General features: G+C 43.2%; 1 protein-coding gene across 2 annotated transcripts; it reads left to right on the top strand.

The window, feature by feature from the left end:
- Nucleotides 1-798: 798 nt before the first annotated feature.
- On the top strand, nt 799-19,788 carry LOC117972109 (TBC1 domain family member 8B-like). 2 transcript variants are annotated; one of them, XM_059001048.1, is made up of 21 exons: nt 799-1,076; nt 4,354-4,464; nt 4,957-5,075; nt 5,562-5,787; nt 6,085-6,325; nt 6,718-6,925; nt 7,178-7,345; nt 7,731-7,892; nt 9,007-9,157; nt 9,573-9,787; nt 10,090-10,207; nt 11,361-11,646; nt 11,889-12,018; nt 12,419-12,517; nt 12,619-12,687; nt 13,014-13,254; nt 13,627-13,692; nt 13,978-14,070; nt 14,858-14,911; nt 15,405-15,502; nt 16,101-19,788. In XM_059001048.1, the coding sequence occupies exons 1-21, from the start codon at nt 950-952 to the stop codon at nt 16,440-16,442; spliced, it is 3,324 nt and encodes a 1,107-aa protein (XP_058857031.1). In that variant the 5' UTR covers nt 799-949; the 3' UTR covers nt 16,443-19,788. The 2 variants fall into 2 exon arrangements, with proteins under 2 accessions (XP_058857031.1, XP_058857032.1); XM_059001049.1 differs by lacking the exon at nt 13,978-14,070.
- The last annotated feature ends 391 nt before the right edge of the window (nt 19,789-20,179 follow it).

The following is a 20,179-nucleotide window of genomic DNA, read 5'->3' as shown; positions in this document are numbered from 1 at the left end:
TGCATGAAACCCATAAGACGGCTCATGTGCCTCTGGGGAGGGAGCCACGTCAAGCAGGTTGCACAGACGCCCCAACATTTAACAACTGCTCATTCTGTTCTTTCTATGGGAAGTGCAGTTTGCACGTGATCTTTGTTTAACGGTAAGGATGCCACTCAGATGGATGGAAAGTGGATTACACATTAAGATTATTTAGAGGAAGACAATGGCACTCTGGTGTAAAGATTGTGCGAATTGAAACGCTTGTTTTGTGGAGAGGATGTGATCTACACGTATACAGATACAGGGACTGGTTAGGGTGCATCTTTGCAATGCAGATGGGACAGATCCCTAACGCGTTGCTTTATTTATATCAATTCAACAGTAAGGTAACCCTTCAGAAATTCTAAATTATTATTTAAGATAGTATTCTAATACACACTTTCCCTTTAATTGACATCTAATAAAAATATATATAGTACCCACAGGTTATTTTATGTATTTATTTATTTGCTTCCAGAAGATCATTTTCTATACATTTGCATACTTAACCGTCTAATTGTGTGTTTGTTGTACAGAGTACTATATTTAATATAGCATGTACTGATGGCATTTAAATTGCCTGGTTTGAAGGATCCTGTTTTTAGAGGCTATTTGTTTTTAAATCTTAATCTACCATTAGAGGGCAATATTTAACCTAACTACAAAGTCATGGATCAGCTTCACAGTGATACTGCCGAGGGATTCTGGGAAATGTAGTCCAAGACCGTTTCACGTCCAGCCTGTGGAATTGTGGATGCCTCCCGGTACTACAATCCCCAGAAGCGACTGGCTGGCCGTCCACTGTGGCAAGGTTTCTGTATACGTGTGTGAAGGATTCCTCCAACTGTAAACAGAAGCAACCGTGGGGAGTATGTGGCAGTGGAAATGAACGCCGAGGTGTAGGAAATCGAAACAGCAGATTTAAAAGATGTGGCTTAAACCCGAGGAGGTGCTGCTGAAGAATGCACTGAAGCTCTGGGCGACGGAGAAGTCCAACGATTACTTCGTTCTGCAGAGGAGGCGAGGGTATGGGGAGGGCGGAGGAGGGCTGACAGGTACTGTACCCTACGGTGCCGCTGATAATATTATTGACAGTGTTGCGAATACCATGTAGCAGTGCGATAGTTAATCACACTCAGGTAAATAGTCCCAATTACCATTTCTCCATGACAGTATATTCCGAACATATGTGTCTGTGTGGGGGATGTGCACAGAATCGCACTGCATACCTGGCAGTATATACGGTGTTTGTCAATACAGAATATTATTTTTTTATTACAATATTTCTTCTTTTTATACACTGTATGTATGTTGTTGTTGTTATTATTATTATTATTATTATTATTATTATTATTATTATTAGTAGTAGTAGTAGTAGTAGTAGTAGTAGAAGAAGAAGTAGAAGTAGTCGTAGTAGTAGTAACGTTTCTGTACAGTAGTAGTGTCTTGGTACAGTTTGCGCTCCTATGATTGAAGGTACTGTATAATTGTTTTCTATTCAGTTGCACACTATCCAGTCTGTACTCTGTGCACAGATGTGATGTCATGATTTACAGCCCTCCTGTATAAGGACAGTGCATCAGAGAGCACAGCTTTCGCATCACAGTGTTAAAAGAGCTGAGGATAAAGTCTCTTCAGCAGATATGGGGGCTGCGTGTCATATTTACTGACGCTACCTGCCTTTTGCCTGCAGGGTGAAAGGCGCCCTCCGCTGACATAGGCTCGCTTTTGAATGGCCTTTTATCCTGATGAGCAGAGCTAATGAACATGCAACAACTGTATATAATACCTTAACCCTTAATCTCACACGACCCCATAGCAAAGCACTGATGTGACAGTAGTACCAACAGCAGGGTTTTTTTTTATTTTTTTTATTTCTGGCAATAAGGTAACAGAGGCCAGGAACTGCCCATTCCTTAATTAACTACCCATCTCCCTTTCTGTAAACAGAAATACAGTATACATATGTGTCTGTCCTGATCCCTGTTGTTAAGCTATTGGCAGCAGTCTGTTTGGGGTTTCTTAATGGTAGTTTGAACTGGTAATACAAATAAACCCCACAAGACTGCTTCCAGTAGACTCCAATAAAAATAAAACACGCCCAGGGCAGCAATATTCATATGTCTACAAGGGATTATTAATGTATAGCTGAGCAGTTACTTTAGGATGTGAATCAAAAATAGCTGCATGCCCGGTTTCTAATAATACGTGCCTTCTGTCTACAGAGCCGATAGCCATCAAGACTTTCTTTTTTTTCTGCACCTTTCAATTTGCTTTTGTGTCACATCCAGCACAAGACAGTTTTATGTAGGTACTGTAGGCTATGAAGCAAGCAGACACACACACACACACACACACACACACACACACACACACACACACTCTCACACAGACCAATACAAGTCAGACAGTTTTGTTCTGTTGACTTTGCCGTCTCCTTCCCAGTGTCTGTGCTGCAGGGCAGTCCTCCCTCAGTATAAATAATAGAGAGTGTTGTCGTGTTTGTCAAGCCTGCCTGCAGTGTCAGGCTGCAGTTTTCAAGGGGACGCATCAAGCTGGAGACACGGCCTCGTCTTTTGAAAGGGCTTTTCCCCCCTTAAGATAAAAACAATTCTCTCGATTCCGTCAGTCGTGCTAGGATACCGTTTCTGCACACAGCTTTGCAAAGCAGCTATTTTTATAACCACCCACGTGCGAATGCTCGATATGGGCACGTTCAGCTCAGCCTGTGTGGAAGCGGACTTCTGTGGAAAAGCACGTGACCTCGTGAAAATCTGGAGGTGCGACAGATCTCCGAGCTTGTGTTTGTACACTTAACATGTTTAAACACTTTGCACAAACAGCAGCGCACTGAAAGGGATTCAAAGGTAAAAGTGCAATGCATGGAGCATATCCAGCAGCAATGGAGAACGCTGTTTAATGTTTGCACTGATACGACCTGTGCTTTACACAGGTGGAGAAGTACATAAAAAGGGTTTGGCTACAGTTCAGAGCAACAAGCAATACCACGGTAGTGTTGCATGCAGTACTTTAAATCAAAGTGGCCTTGCAAACAGCATCGCCACATGAGGAAACCTTCTGAGATAAAGTGCAGATCTCATGATATTGCTAAGCTGTCAGTTTTTCAAGTACGCTTAACAGCACAGCAGTTATCAGGCATTATGAAATCGGAGTTGATTCTGCTTCAGATACATCCTCAATGTTGTTATTTACTGTTTCCAGCAGCAAAATAATGCAAAACTGTTTTTTTTTTAAATATATTTGCGGAGATGCACAGTTTTTCATGTCAGTCATTTTATTACTGCCTTTAATTGCTGTACTTGCCTGGCAGTCTGAGCTGAGCACTTAATGGAAACATGTCAATTTATGTTTCCTTTATTAGGAAACGATGCAGGCGGGTGTAGAATAACCAAACACTTTGTCCCTCTGTGGTGTAAAATCAGGATGTATTGTTGTAATACTATTGTGAAACACACATGCGAAACCTGCATGATCACTGCCTTTTGTGTTTCCTGCTTGAAAAGAAATGGGAATACCCAGAAACACAAGATAAAAACTGAGAAAATCTAAACAAACAGTTTGTCAATCAGTGTGCATTTTGTTCAGAATTTGAGTGAGTTTATGTTGTAGTTTCCAACAACAGAGATGAAACAATGACGTCAAGAATGCCTTGATCTATGATTGTAATTGGCCGACACATTGCTACTGACCTGACTTAGATCTAGGATTCGCAAAGCTGTTACTCATTTTTTGTTTTAAAAGTTGACCCATTCAGGCTAATCCCAGGCCAATTGGACCCCTGGCCGATGTGAGAGCGAGTTCTCTTAAGTGAGCCATGACTCCCCCTTTGTTTGAACAGTAAGATTCACTCGCCCATCATGAGCAGAGGTTCACTCCTGAAACAGGCTTGCTGATGTAAAGGACTGCTTTGCATTTGCCATCGATTTCTTATCTTCAGATGGTAATGTGTAGGCTCAATATTGTTTCCATCGATATCTTATCTTCAGATGGTAATGTGTAGGCTCAGTATTGTTTCCACAGTACTTTATTCATCTGCAGTTTCTTCTAATTGTCAGTATGAGGCACACACTTACAGGATTGTCTCTCCTTCAGGGCACATTACAATTGCCAGTTCTTTTAAACATGTGCATTTCTAAGTGTGCTGTTAATTGATAATGGATGTGACTGTAATGCAGAATATATACTCAGTTCATCCTTTTCTGGAAAGACAGCCGGGCTGCTCTTCCGTTGTGCCACTGTGTTTAGTAGCACGCAGGATATTATTAGGAGCATTACGTTAACCGCTTCCCTGTTTCTGTGAAATGGAGACAGGTCTCCTTGTGGGCACACTGGATGCTGTCCTCGACTCCACGGCTAAAGTTGCTCCATTTCGCATCCTGCATCAGACACCCGACTCCCAGGTCTACTGGTCCATAGCGTGCGGTAAGAGCTGACTCTTGATCTTCCTCTCGCTGCTCGCTCATGTGTTTTAGGCTGGTTCCACAGACCCTTGGTTAACACTAATCATGGATGACATTAAGCAGTGTAATCTGTGATTAGTGCCAGTCGAGGTCTGGGAAATCAGCTAAGGGTTGTTTTTAACCAAACCATGCCAGATACCTACACAGAACCAACGACAAAAATGGCATTATTATTATTATTATTATTATTATTATTATTATTATTATTATTATTATTATATTTACTACCTGTTGTTCATGTGTAGCTGAAGTGAGAGACTGCAGGCTATGAACTTAAAGGAGAAAAAAAAATATTAATGTTACAAAAATGAAATACAAAACACCTTGAGAGTTCTAAAGAGAACTTGAAATATGTAACTTAGTTGTTTGTTTCTAGTTTTTAAACAGGAGTTAATTAAAGGCTTTGAAAATCTAGCCCTGCATGTCATGATGAGCGCATGTTATTGTCACCTAGGTGCCACCAGAGAGGAGATAGTGAAGCACTGGGAATGGCTGCAGAAGAATATCATGAGCACGCTCTCTGTGTTCGATTCCAGCGAGGATATTACCAGCTTCGTCCAGGGAAAAATAAGGGTGAGTGTGCCAGTGTGGGAATGCTGGGCGGTCCTTAGACAGCTATCAAATGGAAATTACTGCTGAAAACCTCGGCTGGAATCACAGACCACTTCGCAGCCTCACAGTCCACAGGGCATCCCAGACCCGTAGGCATCTCATCCACGCTTCACCTAATTCACAGTCCTTTAATAGTAAGTAGTACAGTGTCATTACAAGTACAGTGCAGGGTCAATATTTAATACGTCCTAGAATAGAGCCTGAGCTGACCAAGGCTGCCACACAACTACAGATCCCAGGGTGCACTGCACTTAACTAGGATTTCAGATGCATCCGTTTCCCAAGCTCTTTGCACCCGGAAGAGTTTCAGTTTCTTTCAGGCAGTCAGTCGTTCAGCAAGCACAGAAACCTGGACTGCGTTTCACAGACCCGGTCCCTGTGTAGCTTAAGCCCTGTAATGTGCAGCAGCACTGTGTTGAGAAAGCTGTGCTTTGTGTCTGGTGACAGGGTCTGATCGCGGAGGAGGGGAAGAGCTCCCTGGTGAAGGAGGAGGACCCCGAGAAGTTCCGTGAGGCGCTGCTGCGCTTCCAGAAGTGGTTTGGCCTGCCGAAGAAGGAGAAGCTGGTCACCTATTACTCCTGCAGCTACTGGAGAGGGAGGGTCCCCTGCCAGGGCTGGCTCTACCTGAGCACCAACTTTCTGAGCTTCTACTCCTTCCTGCTCGGAGCCGAAGGTAAGACACCATGGGCTCTATGTGTGTCAGGAGAGTGAACCAGCTCCAGCTGGGACTGAGGGAGCTGAATAAGTGAGCTGTGTGTGTGTGTGTGTGTGTGTGTGTGTGCTAGGGTTAGGGGTTTGGGGTTTGGGATTTGGGGTGGGTAGGCAGTCATGCTTCTCTCATTTGTTTAATGGGTGAACCAACTGCCTCCCCCCCATATCCAAAATGTTTTCAAATTAAAATTATACAACAGCGTGTTCAGATGGATTTCAAGGCAACATGTATCTGGTAATTGTGGTTTTTCTGCTGCAGTGAAGATCATCATCTCCTGGGATGAGATGTGGAAGCTGGAGAAGACGTCCACAGTGCTCCTGACGGAGGGCATCCACGTGAGGGCGCGGGGCGAGGATTATGACTTCTCCATGTTCCTGCACCTCAACGAGACCTTCCTGCTGATGGAGCAGCTGGCTGACTACTCTCTCAGGAGGCTCTTCGACAAGGAGACCTTCGAGGGAGACCCGGCCCTGAGAGACCCGCTGCAGATCACAAAGCGGTAACTAGAGCACTCTCCATACCTTTAAACTGTCAGGGCGTCCGGGAGCAATATAACCAACAGAGGGGGGTTCAAACCACGGGGACCAGCTGGAGGAAGTCTGGGTTCCATAACTAAAATCCAGTTTGTGCACATTTTTAAACCAGCAAAACCGAACACACATTCAAAAGATAAAATACAAATCAGATCTCTAGTTTTTAAAAAGGTGATGCATCACAATACTTTAAATAGATTTTGAAAACAAACCCTGTAAATTAGATTATTGAGACCTATGATAATGGGTGCACACTGTCTTTTGATTTAGACAATATCATCTTCAGGCCGATCGGAAGGATAGATTGAATTTAGTGGTGTGTGAGACTGGTTGAAACTCCTCTCTCTCTCGGTTACAGAGGTCTGGAGACTCGTGCTCGGAACGAGCAGTTCAGGGCGTTCTTCCGTCTTTGTCGCAGTGAGAACCTGCTGGAAGTGCACGAGAGCTTCCTGTGGGTGCCCTTCAGCCAGTTCAACACGCTGGGCAAGATCTGTGTGTCCGAGAGCTACCTGTGCTTCGCCAGCCAGGATGGGAGCCAGTGCTACGTCATCATCCCCCTCCGTGAGGTACGGGCCAGGCCGGCAGCGCAGTCAATCTGCTGCCTTTTCAATCTGTACCAGTCAAGATCCTGCTTCTGCTTCTGCTTCCAAACAGCACACACCCGTAAATATCAAAGTCTCTAAATAGGGTTTAAACTGTTTAAATAAGTGTTGCTCTAATCTGCGAGGTTGCACCAAGTCAGAGATTAGTTATTATTATACTGTGAGTAAGAGGACAGCCCCCCTGTGATTGATGGTACCTGCTTTCTTCTCCGCCAGGTTTTAGGTGTGGAGACGCCGGACAATGGCAGCAAAGCGCTCACTGTGTGTGTGCGAGGGAAGAGAGCACTGCGCTTTACAGAGGTCAGAGATTTTGTGCACCTGGCTGCCAAAATCCGCAGGAAGTGTGGGGCAGGCGCGAGCCCCCAGCACAGCGGCAGTGGAGAGGTACCACACCCCAGGCACTGCAGTTCTGTGCTGTATTTAGACCTGGCAGCATGCATGAGTGCACATTTCTAGGCAGGCTCTGTCCAAATGCTGGTGCCTGTGATGGTAGGATATGTAGAGCAAGGTACATACACAGTACATATACATTCTGCATGAATTTTGAATCACAAATATATCAATTCCAATGGCGTATCAAAGCAATAGCTGCTAATGGATTTGGTAACAGACCAGGGCGGGAGGCAGAGGGGGCGGGGGTCTTGAATGGCACAATGTTGTTCTTGTTGTGCTTTGAGGAATAGGATTAGGTGAGGACTGTAACTGTTCCCCAATGGAAGAGCAAAACCCTTGCTTGGTTGAACAGAGCTTTTACTCCACTGTGTGGCAGGTCCCTGCGGAGGTGTGCCAGGCCCTCATTGAGCATTTCGAGGACAATCCTGAGGAGGAGGCGCTGATGGTGGGGCAGAGGGGCAGCAGCAGGGCCGTGAGCACCGAGGCTCTCATGACCGTCTTCCACCCGCAAGACGCAGAAAACCTCGATCCCAAAATGGTAAGAGCGCAGTGCATAGTCCTACTTCATGAAATAAGAACTGTTATTCTTATTTTCATTGGACATTTAACCCACTAACTCCAGGCTACTTTGTTATGATAACTTACTCTAATTACATTAACCGCACAAGTCTCAATGTAACATATCAGATTACATAAATAGAGCCTGTGTTCTTTTTTTGAAGACAAATTCATTTGGTACGTAAAGGGTTAAATCAGTTTTGTTTTTCATACTGCATCTTCCTTGACGGGGTATTTTAAACACAGCTTAATAAGCAAAAGTGGAAAATGCAGGCAATTATTATTATTAACTTCTATTACTAAAATTACAAAATCAAAAAATATAGCCATGCTGTTGATTTTATAATTGCTTGAGTGTGGTGTCCTTCATATAGGAGTCCTCAATAATGATGCATTTGTGAATTGAGCACAGACAGAAGGGAAACAGGGTTTGTATCTGCGCATCTAAAGCAGTGCTTTGTACAGTGTGCTGACGAGACCTCAGAGGATTGCTGCACCAGATTCAATTAGCCCATTAACATGAGGAACTCCTACTCCGTTAGAGAAGGAGATCTGCGACTCGCCCACCTGCCTCCCATTCACTGTACACTAATGATCACATCTGCCTTAGGGACATCAGATATCCATGTGTAAAAAAAAAAATGTTTGTGACATTAACTATTAAACTTAATCATTCATCATGAGTTTTGTTAATGAAAAAAAACAAACAATTTTATCATTTATAATTCAGGAGGTTAGACCTGAAAGATTAACAGACCAGAAGAAAGAGTTTGCGTGGCTTACAAATAGACAGGGAGAATTCTATTTAGGTTACACTGTAAAAGACTTCAGCACGAAAATGCAAAAATGCACTGCAGCGCCACCTAGTGCTGGCAGATGCGAGTTTCTCAGGAGAAATAGCTGCTTAACTGAAACAGAAAAGGGATTATCTCTGTGTAAACATACTGGCAACAACAATACAACCAGTTTGAAGCTCTGCCCCTCATTCCTGCTTTAAGTGCAGTACTTGTGGGCTTCAGTTATATGGGACTGATGTATTCCCTCGGAGCAGCGTGCAGCTCTCTCTGTTAAGGGACCTCTTCTTTGTTTTGCAGCTGAAAGAGAAGATGAAGGAGCAGTCATGGAACATTCACTTTGCTGAGTACGGCCGGGGGGTCAGCATGTTCCGCACCAGTAAGACTCGAGACCTGATCATGCGTGGCGTTCCTGAGGCCTTACGAGGAGAACTCTGGATGCTTTTCTCAGGTGTGTGAGTTATGAGCTTGCACGAGAGCTTTTCTCAGGTGTGTGAGCTGTGAGCTGTGAGCTTGCACGAGAGCTTTTCTCAGGTGTGTGAGCTGTCAGCTTGCAGGAGAGTTGCCATAGACACTTTTATAGAGGGGAAAAAAATAACTGATTTTTGAAGATGTAACATTTATTCATTTTCAGTGTCTTTGATTTGAAGTCAAAGCTTCTTTTTGTATTTCCAAATTTAGCACTGTTGAATGTTTTTCCATAGTTCTGGGTAATGAGTTTAAGAGATATAAACAAATGTTTCGGCTCCTGCTGGGAAAGGGGCTAGCTGAAATGTTTGTCGGCCTGACTCTGTTTTAACTTGTACCTTAGTTTCTTGTAATTTGTTATCAACGCTGCCTAATGTCACAGCACCACAATCTTGCAGGCGCAGTTAACGACATGGCCATGCACCCCGGCTGTTACGCTGAGCTGGTGGAGAAGTCTGTGGGCACCAGCACGCTGGCGACTGACGAGATCGAGAGGGACCTACATCGCTCCCTCCCTGAGCACCCCGCGTTCCAGAGCGACACAGGCATCTCTGCCCTGCGCAGGGTCCTCACCGCATACGCCTACAGGAACCCCAAGATCGGGTACTGCCAGGTACCCCTCACTGTGCCAAAGGGATCTATGTCTGTTAGGGTGGAACCGGAACACCCTGTGCGACTCTCCAGAATTCTGTTCCTTCACTGTAAAAACAATCTAATAATGCCCAAACCTCATCAAATGATCTATTAAAGAAAGGGGAGGAAGAGTCTTCTGTACAGTAGAATGTGTGTTATTCCATTCTTTCCTTTTTGATACAGTCATTAATAATATTGCATTAAATGAACAAGGACGGACATGGCTGTTTTCTCGAGCAGTTCTTGTTGGGATATTTGAGTGCTTGCGTCCCTGTCTTCCAGGCGATGAATATTCTGACGTCGGTCCTGCTTCTGTATGCGAAAGAGGAGGAGGCCTTCTGGTTACTGGTGGCAGTGTGTGAGCGCATGCTGCCTGATTACTTCAACCGCAGGATCATTGGTAAGGCTGAATTGCTAAAGGTGCACGCTACTTCTCTCTAGCTGGAACATGCATGCAGATTCAAGGCACAAATACAGAACACTGCCTGTGGCCAGCAATTCGTTTTTAGTGCATGAAGACCTCGAATCTGGTTTGCATTGATTCCAGGAATAACAGAATCGAGTTTCAGGAGTGTACCATTGACCCAGATCGTTCCTTTTATCAGCGACCCCATTCAGTGTCACCAGCTGTGATCCTTTATGTTTGATGTTGAAGATCTCTGTTTTTGAAGTGTGTTCATTGAAGGTCATTTTATGAGGAGGGCGTCTAATCCAGAAATCTTCAAAGAGATACCAGTTCAAGGAACCCACTATAATTAGGTATAAAAAAAAAGGAATTCCCTGTCCTTTCCACCAAGTGCTTACAGCTGTTTATCTACATTATTTATTTCAGGCCTATTAAACAATGTGTTGTATTTTACATACCACAAAAACAAAAACAAAAAATGTATCATGCACCATCGAAATGCTGCACTTTTTGTTTTAATGGAAATTTAATTTTTTTTTTTTTTTTTAACTTCAAAGGTAGCTATGTTTGGTTGCTTCAGAGCTTTCAAATGAACCAGGACTTCATTCAGACAATCTCATTTTAGGTTTGATAAGAGCTACTACATCTGTGGGAATGACAGTTCCATTCCAGTGTTTAATACAGGGGGCTCAGTGCCTTGCAGTTTTATGTATGTACAGCTATAGACAAAAGTTTTGCATTACCCTATAGAATTAACTACTTTTGCTTCATAAATTAAAATGAAACCAGCTTAATAATGTTACTTTAACATATTTAATTACATACCTCTTTGCAGTTTTCTATATACTTAACGAAAAACTTGAAAATTAAAAAATGTGACATTTAGAAATCTAACATGAAATGCTCTACTACTATTCTGGCTTCCGGTAGACTTTTGCGATATAATTTAGTAGTTTCTTTGATGGCATGATGTTAAATAAAATATTTAAATTATGTTGCTATAGTTTTGTTTGTTTTATTCCGTCTCAATCCTACAATTCTAGGTGATGCTAAATGTTTGTCCAGAGCTGTGCATGGTCTGGCAGGGCTGTGTTTGTAGAAGGCACCTCTAAGCTGGCCAGTGATAGGACTCTTTTCCTGTGTCTAGGTGCCTTGGTGGACCAGGCCGTGTTCGAGGAGCTGATTGGTGCCCGGCTGCCCCAGCTGACGGATCACATGACCGACATGACGTTCTTCTCGTCGGTGTCCCTCTCCTGGTTCCTCACGCTCTTCATCAGCGTGCTGCCCATTGAGAGCGCCGTCAACGTGGTCGACTGCTTCTTCTACGATGGCATCAAGGCTGTCCTGCAGCTGGGGCTGGCCGTGCTGGACTACAACATGGAGAGGCTGCTCCGCTGCCATGACGACGCAGAGGCCGTCACCATCCTCAACAAGTAAGGCTCTGAGCGGCTCTGTGCTGTGCCTGCTCTACTGGCACTTAGGATTCTACAGGGAAGGTTCATCTGCCAGGTAAATACACATTCAGAGAAACTAATTGTTCTACGGAGCTAACTAAGGTTGTTCAAACACCTCAAGATGACATGCTTTTATGCAGCATGCTTTAAGATACAAATCTACCCCACCAATAATAATGCCATTTTATCTTTGTGAATTCTCTTATTGCATTCCCCTGCAGGTTTTTCGATAACGTTACCAACAAAGACAGCCCTCTCCCATCCACAGTCCAGCAGGCCGCAGTGGGGAATGACGGGAGCAAGTCTCAGGTCAAAGTGGACATCACGGATCTCATCCGGGAGGCCTACGAGGTGGGCAGGGAGGAGGGAGAAACGATCCTCTGAGTCAGGAGAATAGGGGAGTGGGTGCTGTACTATGCTGTACTGGCTGGCACAGCATCCCCAAAATGAGTTCATATCAGTGCGTGTTCCAGATCTTGTTAATTTCTTATAGTGAATAAGCATGTCATTTACACGAGTTACAAAGCCATACAATTTGCCTAGTATTCTTTTTTCTCCAGTTGAAAGTGGCTATTTCTGATTTTAATTGAAGCTGTTTTGTATTAATTCCCTTGCTTTCGCTTTGGACTTCTTATAGTTTATAGCAGCCCGAGGCTGACACACACACAAGACCAGTAGTCCTCATAAGACTGAAGTAAGCAACTTTCTGCTCTTCTCTGGAAAATAAAACGTCAATGCTGTTGTTTGACAGAAATACGGAGACCTCCGTTCAGAGGAAGTGGAAGGCCTGAGGCGAAGGAACAGACTGTATGTGATTCACACTCTGGAGGACACGACCAAACAAAACGTTGTAAGAAACAATCTGTTTTAATGCACGGGTCTCTCTGCTTTCTAGTCTGCAGCCTGAGTAGGAGTATTGTCTCTTCACAAGCCATGCATGTGTTTTCCCAGCTCAGGGTTGTCTCCCAGGATGTAAAGTTCAGTGCAGGTGACCTGGATGAGCTGTACGAGTTGTTTAAGGTAAGCAACACATTTCTGTGTTCTTTCTTTTGTATGCTGCACTGCAGTGTACTGTAAAGAATACTACAACCCAGTCCTGTATGCAGAAATTCTCCTAACATTTTGTAAAACGTTGCAAATGTTTCCAGAAATGACCCGTTAGTAAAGTGGTTGCTCCTGCATATAACACACAGGACTTCTCATAAAATGAGTTTTAAAGTGTTTCCGAATTTCCATTGGTCTGCTGCCAAAGAGAATTCTCTAGTGGGTTTACAATCTGCTTAAAGCCTGGGGTGCTGGGTGATCAGGGTGGTTCAGCCTCTGACTCGCTTGCCTCCTACCTGTAGAAACAGCACTTCCTGAGCTGCTACTGGAGTATGAGCGGTCCTGCGCTGACGCACCACGACCCCAGCCTGCCCTACCTGGAGCAGTACCAGCTGGGCAGTGGGGAGTTCCGGGCGCTCTACTGCCTGCTGAGCCCCTGGGCACACTGCTCCAGCCGGGACGCCCTCGCCCTCGCCACCTTCCGCCTGCTGGACGAGAACCAGGACGGACTGGTCAACTTCAAGGAGTTCTGCTACGGACTGGGTAGGGCTGAGCGCTCACTCTCCAAAACATCAGCTCACGCTTCTTCAGATGAGAGTTGTCTGAAATGCAGTTAGCATCATTATTTTATATATACTCTGTTAAAACTAGTGACAAACCATTTGGGAGCCTTCCGTTTTGTATGTGTCATAATTTCCTCTCATTAAAAAGTATGACGTTGCATTTTAGTGCAAAGACCATGAGGATAAAATTATAATCACAATAATTCTCATGAGAAAGAACAATTATATACAATATTTTTTTACATAATTTAATGGTATAAAAAACCTTCCTTTTGGGCATGATTCCCTATCACATATCAGTATCTCATTGCTCTATCCTTGTAAAATATTTCTTATCTTTCTACATGTACAGATGTGCTATACAGCGGAAGCTTCACAGAAAAACTGAAGTTCCTTTTCAAGCTGCACTTACTACCAGGTAATACATATTGTGCACACTTTGTAGATCAAGCAAACTGTACGTAGGCAATAAAAATGATTTAAAATGCCCCCTCAGCCCTGCTCTTTGCCAGTATCGTTGCAGCTCCATGGCTTGTCCAGGCTGCCCTCTCCTTCCTTGACTGCTGTACTGCTCATCTCCCCCAGTCCTCCCTTTCCCTGATCTAACTCTCCACGCATTAGGACTTGTAATCTTGTGCTGCGGCTGCTCTCCCACACTAAGACCTCCTCACTGCATCTGTCTCTTACTAACCATGTCTTTCAGCTCTCTCAGAACCTGTAGAAACAGGGAGCCCTGTGGTTTCAAAGGTCTGCACGCTTTCCAAGGAAGGTCTGATGCACTTGAGTCGGCTCGATGGTCAGGTTCTTTATCTTCTTCTCTTCTTTCCTGCTTTAAACTACTTCTGCAGGGTCTCGATTCAGTTCATCTGACCAGTGGGGTCTCTAAGTACCACTACTGTCTGAGTCCTTGAAATACTGCAGGTCTCTCTCTTCCTTTTAAATATGCTAAGAGACACAAATACACATCAAGGAGACTCGCCTCTGCTGGTCAAGGTTTCATTTTCAGAACCTTGAGTCGCATATTAATAATAATCCAAATGCTATTTAGAAACTGTTTAGATCCATCCATTTGACCCCAATGTCTGTAGATAGTTGTTGTTTTCTGAGTTTGATGTTTGCTTGGTGCTCATGAAAGGTGAGGAGATAAAAGCACTGGGGTATTGTGTCTGCACTGTTTCTGTCGTGGTCCAGTGATGGGAATAAGACTCCCATTGCATAGCCGTTTTACCCATTCCAGGTTTTACTATGAGCTTGTAGCTAGTCAAGCCGCTATGCAATGGGAGTCTTATTTCCGTCCCTGTGGTCTGCTGTTTATGGTACCCACAGAGCTGCCAACACCCCTTATTAAAACTGGCAATATATTCAGTTTGAAATGACAGCGCTGCTGACGTCTGCAGGATTTGGATTCAGTCCACTAGTGATGTAACCAAGGCCCTGACCATTTCTGAACCCTGCAGACCCCTAGAACAGCTTCAGGCTGCTGAGAAATCCACCTCGTGATGTGTTTGTTTATCCATAAGAATAATTGTTCTACATGGCTCATTAAATCCATGGTGTTAAATCTATATTCTTGTTTGTTACAGTGTTGTTACCTGGCGTTTCCCAGGATGGAGTGATAAGAAAGAGCCCAGAGAGAGGTAGTGTGTTCTTGTTTTTCTGCAGGAGCTGTTAGTCTGCAGCTGTGTTTTTTAAATCATGCCCCCTTGATGGGCATTAAGCATGTTGGGAGGGTTTTATGGGTTAACAACGTCTTCCAGATTTGAAACTGAACTATAAAAGGAAGGAATAAAAAAAAAAAATAATAAAAATGTATTTGAGCCCCTTTTTCTCCATCATCGTACTGCTTTGTAGTTTCAGAGACCAGAGTTCCCCTCATTAAGTATGAACAGCTAATCAATCCACACTTCATTCTGGTGCTTCTGGTACAGTAAGACAACTTGACACACTTAGATTTCTGCTCGCAGGAAATTCAGGAGATAAATAAATGAAAAGGGGTGACCTAGTATTGAATTTCTTAACAAGAAGACAAGTGTTGTCTGAAGCTGCAACTGGGTCAAGAGACAGCGTGAGAATGTATTTCCATTGCAAACGTTCTTACTGTGATCGTTTTTCATTTGTGTGATTCATTAGGGAAAGGCAAGGTTGACCTTCAGGCATACCTCAAACAATGGCAGGATGAGCTTCTGAAGAAAGAAGAAAGCATCAAGGATTTACCCAGAATAAACCAGGTAAAATGGGGACCTTGGAAAAGCGTTATGTTGCTTCACAGTACATTAGTCTTTCATCAGCGTGGTTTCTTTTGTATGTTTTCTGTTGAAGTGCCTCCTGTTATTACCTCGACCCGCCTCCGGCTACATTTAGGCAGAAATAATAACATGAAAACAACTTGGAAACAATTTGGCATGAACACTGAAGCGTGTAATATTGTATTGTGTACGACCTCCAGAACTTCAAAAGCACTCAGTCCTAGGTTACAAGGTGAAACTGAAGTGAGGATTTTATCAGCCTGTACCCACCGGGAGAACCCACAGCTCTGGGGAATCATTGTGGATTGAAGCACCTATCCGTGGTGCTCTCGGGATTACCCCCAAAAAATAGGTGGTGGTTGAAATCCAAGGGGGATACGTTAGTTTTGTAAAACGCTCCAATAAAATCCAGCAGCGGTTCATCCTGGCAGTTTAGCACATTTATTCCTGAGTCAAGCAGACAAGCGTTTCGGCTCTTCACCAGGCAGCACAGATGAAGGTACTAGCGGAAATGTTTGTCTGCTTGACATGGGTCTTATTTAAAACCCTGCTGAGAGTCTGACTCTGCTTTGTTTTTCAGTCCCAGTTCATTCAGTTCTCCAAGACCCTGTATAACCTCTTCCACGGGGCCCCAGAGGAGGAGTCCCTGTACAGGGCTGTCACCACGGTCACCAGCCTCCTCCTGAGGATGGAGGAAGTGGGGCGCAGGCTGCAGGGCGCACAGGGAGAGGGGAGCCCCTCCCTCACGGGCACGGCAGACAGCACCCCGCTCAGGGAGGAGGAGGAGAAGGAATGGTCCTTCGCCTTTGAACAGATCCTCGCCTCGCTGCTCAACGAGCCGGTGCTGGTCCGGTTCTTCGAGAAGCCTGAGGACATGCGGGCCCATCTGGACCACGCCAGGGAGGCTCAGCTCAAGGCCTGAACACCTGCGCTGATATGAAACTGTTTCATATTGTTCCTAATGAAAGCCATAAGGTCTTCAGGGATCTTTTTTTTTTTTTTAAGGAATGGGTTTACCCACTCCATCCTGTTAAGTGCATTGGAAGTTTTCCCCAATTTTTGATTCCAGCACATACTAGGGTGCTAATCAACTTTGATTGGATTTCTTTGTGAATGCTGGCTGTACCCTGATCAGCATGGGGCTGTAGCAGGAAAGGATGCTAACTTTAACTTTAATACTGAAGGCTGTTATTTTTTTTAATGTTTTTTTATTTTTTTCCCCAATGTTGCCAGAGGGAATTCGAAACACTCAAATAAGTCCCATCCAAGTCATTATAAAATGTGATACAGCTGCAGTTTCCCTAGAGCGGAATAGAGGTGTCAAAAACTGGTAGCTGTCAACATTAAAATCTATTGATACAGAGGGGGAGGGGGAAGGTTTGATTGAAATATTTTTCTTGATTTATTAATGAGGATCGTCCTCAAGATACTACAAACAATCAGAGGGATGCAAAGCACAATATGCTTTCACAGTACTGCTTTTATAAAAGGGATACAGTGCATCCCAGTCAGTAATTGTAGCTGTTGTTTAATCTTTAAATACAGTTCCTGCAACAGACAGCAGAGGGTGGTGTGCAAGCAGCAACGAGCTGTGAAGTACTGTAGTTACCGTTCCAGAGATATGAAGGGAGTAATGGAATGGTTTTAAAGTGTTCATACTGCATACCCGAATCAATAATGCATTGTTTGCCAAATCCTTTCTATGCACGCCCTGTTAAAACAAACACCTAATTGTAAAGCTTGCAACCTTGAATGGAAATTGAGGTTTCCTGTGTGAATATAAAGGAAGATCATGCAGGTCAGGTTAGTTTCAGATGGTTTGATACTGAGCATTCACTACATATCCAGAGTTCCCAAATCATCTTTCTTCTTCTGCAGGAGTGCCCATGGTTTTCCTGGATCATTCTTGGACTACTGTTCTTGTTAATGGCAAACTCCCTGCCTCGCATTCCCTTTTCAGCTGGTGCAGCTTTTCAAAAAGCCTTCTCAAGAGTCCTGTAGAGTATCATAGAGGCATTGTATCGAACTGAACTCAGAAATAGCATTCCTGCTCCAACATTCCTCTTTAATTCATTTCAATCTTACTGAAAAGGAAAGTGTGTGTGTGTGTTCAGTTATTCAGTACAGGTGGTTGAAATGGTACTTTTCCTAACACTTAGGCTGTTGCCTATAATACTGTGCTGTACATGGTAGCTGTGCCATTTACACATTGCACCAGCTCAAGCCACAGGGACACAGTAAGGCTTATTGGTGTGGTTCACCGTTTATTTATTGGTTTGTACTAAAAGAGAACATTTTGTCAGCAGCTGTATGTACACCTTAAGCTTAGGACAGGGAATGAAAAGATTGACTTTTGAGGTCTGTATTGTTCAGTATTGGCAATGTTTCCAATGTATTTATTTAACCAGGACAGAACCCTTGAGATACACATCTCATTTCCAAAGGTGTGCTGGCAAGAGAAGATTCTATTGTCTGTATCATTCTAACACATTGGGTTATTAGGACTGGAGTGTAGTGTTTTTCTAATTTGTTAAGTAAATGTTGCAATCGATTGAAAGGAATTCTGTAAAGTTATCAGTTTTGCAATACATAAATATTGCAAGAACCAGTTTATCTGTATGCAGCTTTATTTTCAGATATAACTATAATTGAAAGGAATTCATTTTGATTCCTCTTTTATTTATTTATTTTTTTAAGCACAGTGCGTGCACACCTTGTAATGCCTCCCCATGTAAACAGCTGAGCCTCAGCGCAGGCATCAAGTGGAAGGTGCATGTTATTGATCTGTTCATGGCTGGCACAGTTTTAGATTTGAACTGGGAATTTGAGGTTTTTTGGTTACTTATTTCATGTCGTTACTACCGGAACTGTGGTAGTGAAGCATCTGTGTATGAAGTTGATCAAGGGAGCTTGTAGTATAAAGTGGGTCGTTTCACGCCAGTGAATGGATCCAATTATACTGTGCTGTCAAAAGAAATAAATAATCCAAATGCAGTTTAAGAGTTGTGAAGTGTGGGCTTTGAAAACGTATATGCATTCTCTAACAGCACAAACTGAATACTTACTGACACACAAACAAACTGCTTTGGGTCAGAAATATAACGCTGTCTCTCTCTTGGAAAAAAAAAAAAAAAAAAAGGTTACGCAGATGTATGTTTAACTTCTTTTATATTTCTGATTTACTTCCTGACCATAAAACCTCTATTAACTCTTTCAACTCTGCAGAGCTGTTGTTATGCCTGGGAAAGTGCAGACAGTTCAAGTACTGTAGCATAGGGAAGATAAACAGCATAACAGTAATATATTATACTAATAAGTATATCTTTAGCCCATATTATTAGATTTTCAGTTCAAGATGCTATTGAATTAGCTTGGGTTTCTTTGCAGCTACTTAGTGCTGAAATTGTCTTCATGCCTGTATGTATAATCACTGACAGTATTTATTCAGAACATTAGCTTTAATATAGGGTATAAGCATAGAATTCACATGAAGTGCAGTAGAGTTTTAGCAGTGATATGCACAGTCCGATGACCCTCATGCTGGTCTTCAAAGATGAAGGGACACCAGTACTGTAGGCTTCTTGCATGGGCTATGGCTATTAAAAGGCCTATATAAGATGGGCCACAGTCACATTTTATTTTTAGGAAGTCATTTATTTAAAATCCGTAATAGTAAAGGGATTAACATGAAGCAACAACGTATTATACTGTATGCTACAAATGCAAGTGATGTACTTTTAGGAGCTCGGTAAGAAGCTTTTTTGCCAATGCAATAATCGACTGTATCCATTGCTTAGTCAGTAACATGGCGGCACAAAGTGTATGAAAAATGTACCTTTGTCAGGGATTGGAAGTGGAAGAGTAAAACTTGAATTGTGTTTTTTTCACAGGGTTTTATTTTGTAAGTAATTCCAGGTATGACACTGAGAAAGAACAGTGCATTTGCACAATCATATCAGAATCATATCAGAACTACGCCTTCTATTTTCTAGTCACAATGTTACTTTTCCAATCGGTTGCCTTTATTTTCCCCCAAATTTGTCGACACAGGACTGAGTTTTAGGAAGTAAATGCATTTATTTGACTCAGGCTGGTTTTATTTTCTGGTATTTAAATGTGTGTTCTGTATATTTAGAAATGCTAACAATACGTTGTGTGCCGAGCACTGAAGGCACTTCTATGTAAATCATTTATCTTTCTTTACATTGACTGTACGTGTAAACGGGATCTGTTCGAGCCAACAGAAGTAAACTGCCATTGATTAATGATTCCGCCTGACTTTGAATGTTCGTTTAGTTTCTCTCCTGTGTGAGCTGGGAGAGCAGATCTACGTCGCCTGACTATTCGCAAGCTCACACTGTAGCATTGATCATGTGAGCGTCTATCACAACGGAGCAGTGGCACTGCTGGGATTTTAGTTCCCATTCCAGCCCGTTATAATGAATGTGTAGACGTTTTTATGTTTATTGTAATAAGGATAACACTTTAGAATCTTGGGGTGGGGCGGGGGGCAGAACCCTCCTTTTCTGTCCTCCCCTACAAACCAGGTATTCTTCTCCTGCACATGTGGAAACACAACCAGCATCATTACTTACCTCAGGAACTTACCTGCAGGAGCTGAAAATAAAGTAAATTAACTAAAATAAAGGAAGAAACAAA

This window comes from Acipenser ruthenus, chromosome 26 (assembly GCF_902713425.1).
Source record: "Acipenser ruthenus chromosome 26, fAciRut3.2 maternal haplotype, whole genome shotgun sequence".
In the NCBI taxonomy this organism is placed as follows: Eukaryota; Metazoa; Chordata; class Actinopteri; order Acipenseriformes; family Acipenseridae; genus Acipenser; species Acipenser ruthenus.
Note: the sequence above shows the minus strand (reverse complement) of the source record. Positions and strands in the feature narration are given on the sequence as shown.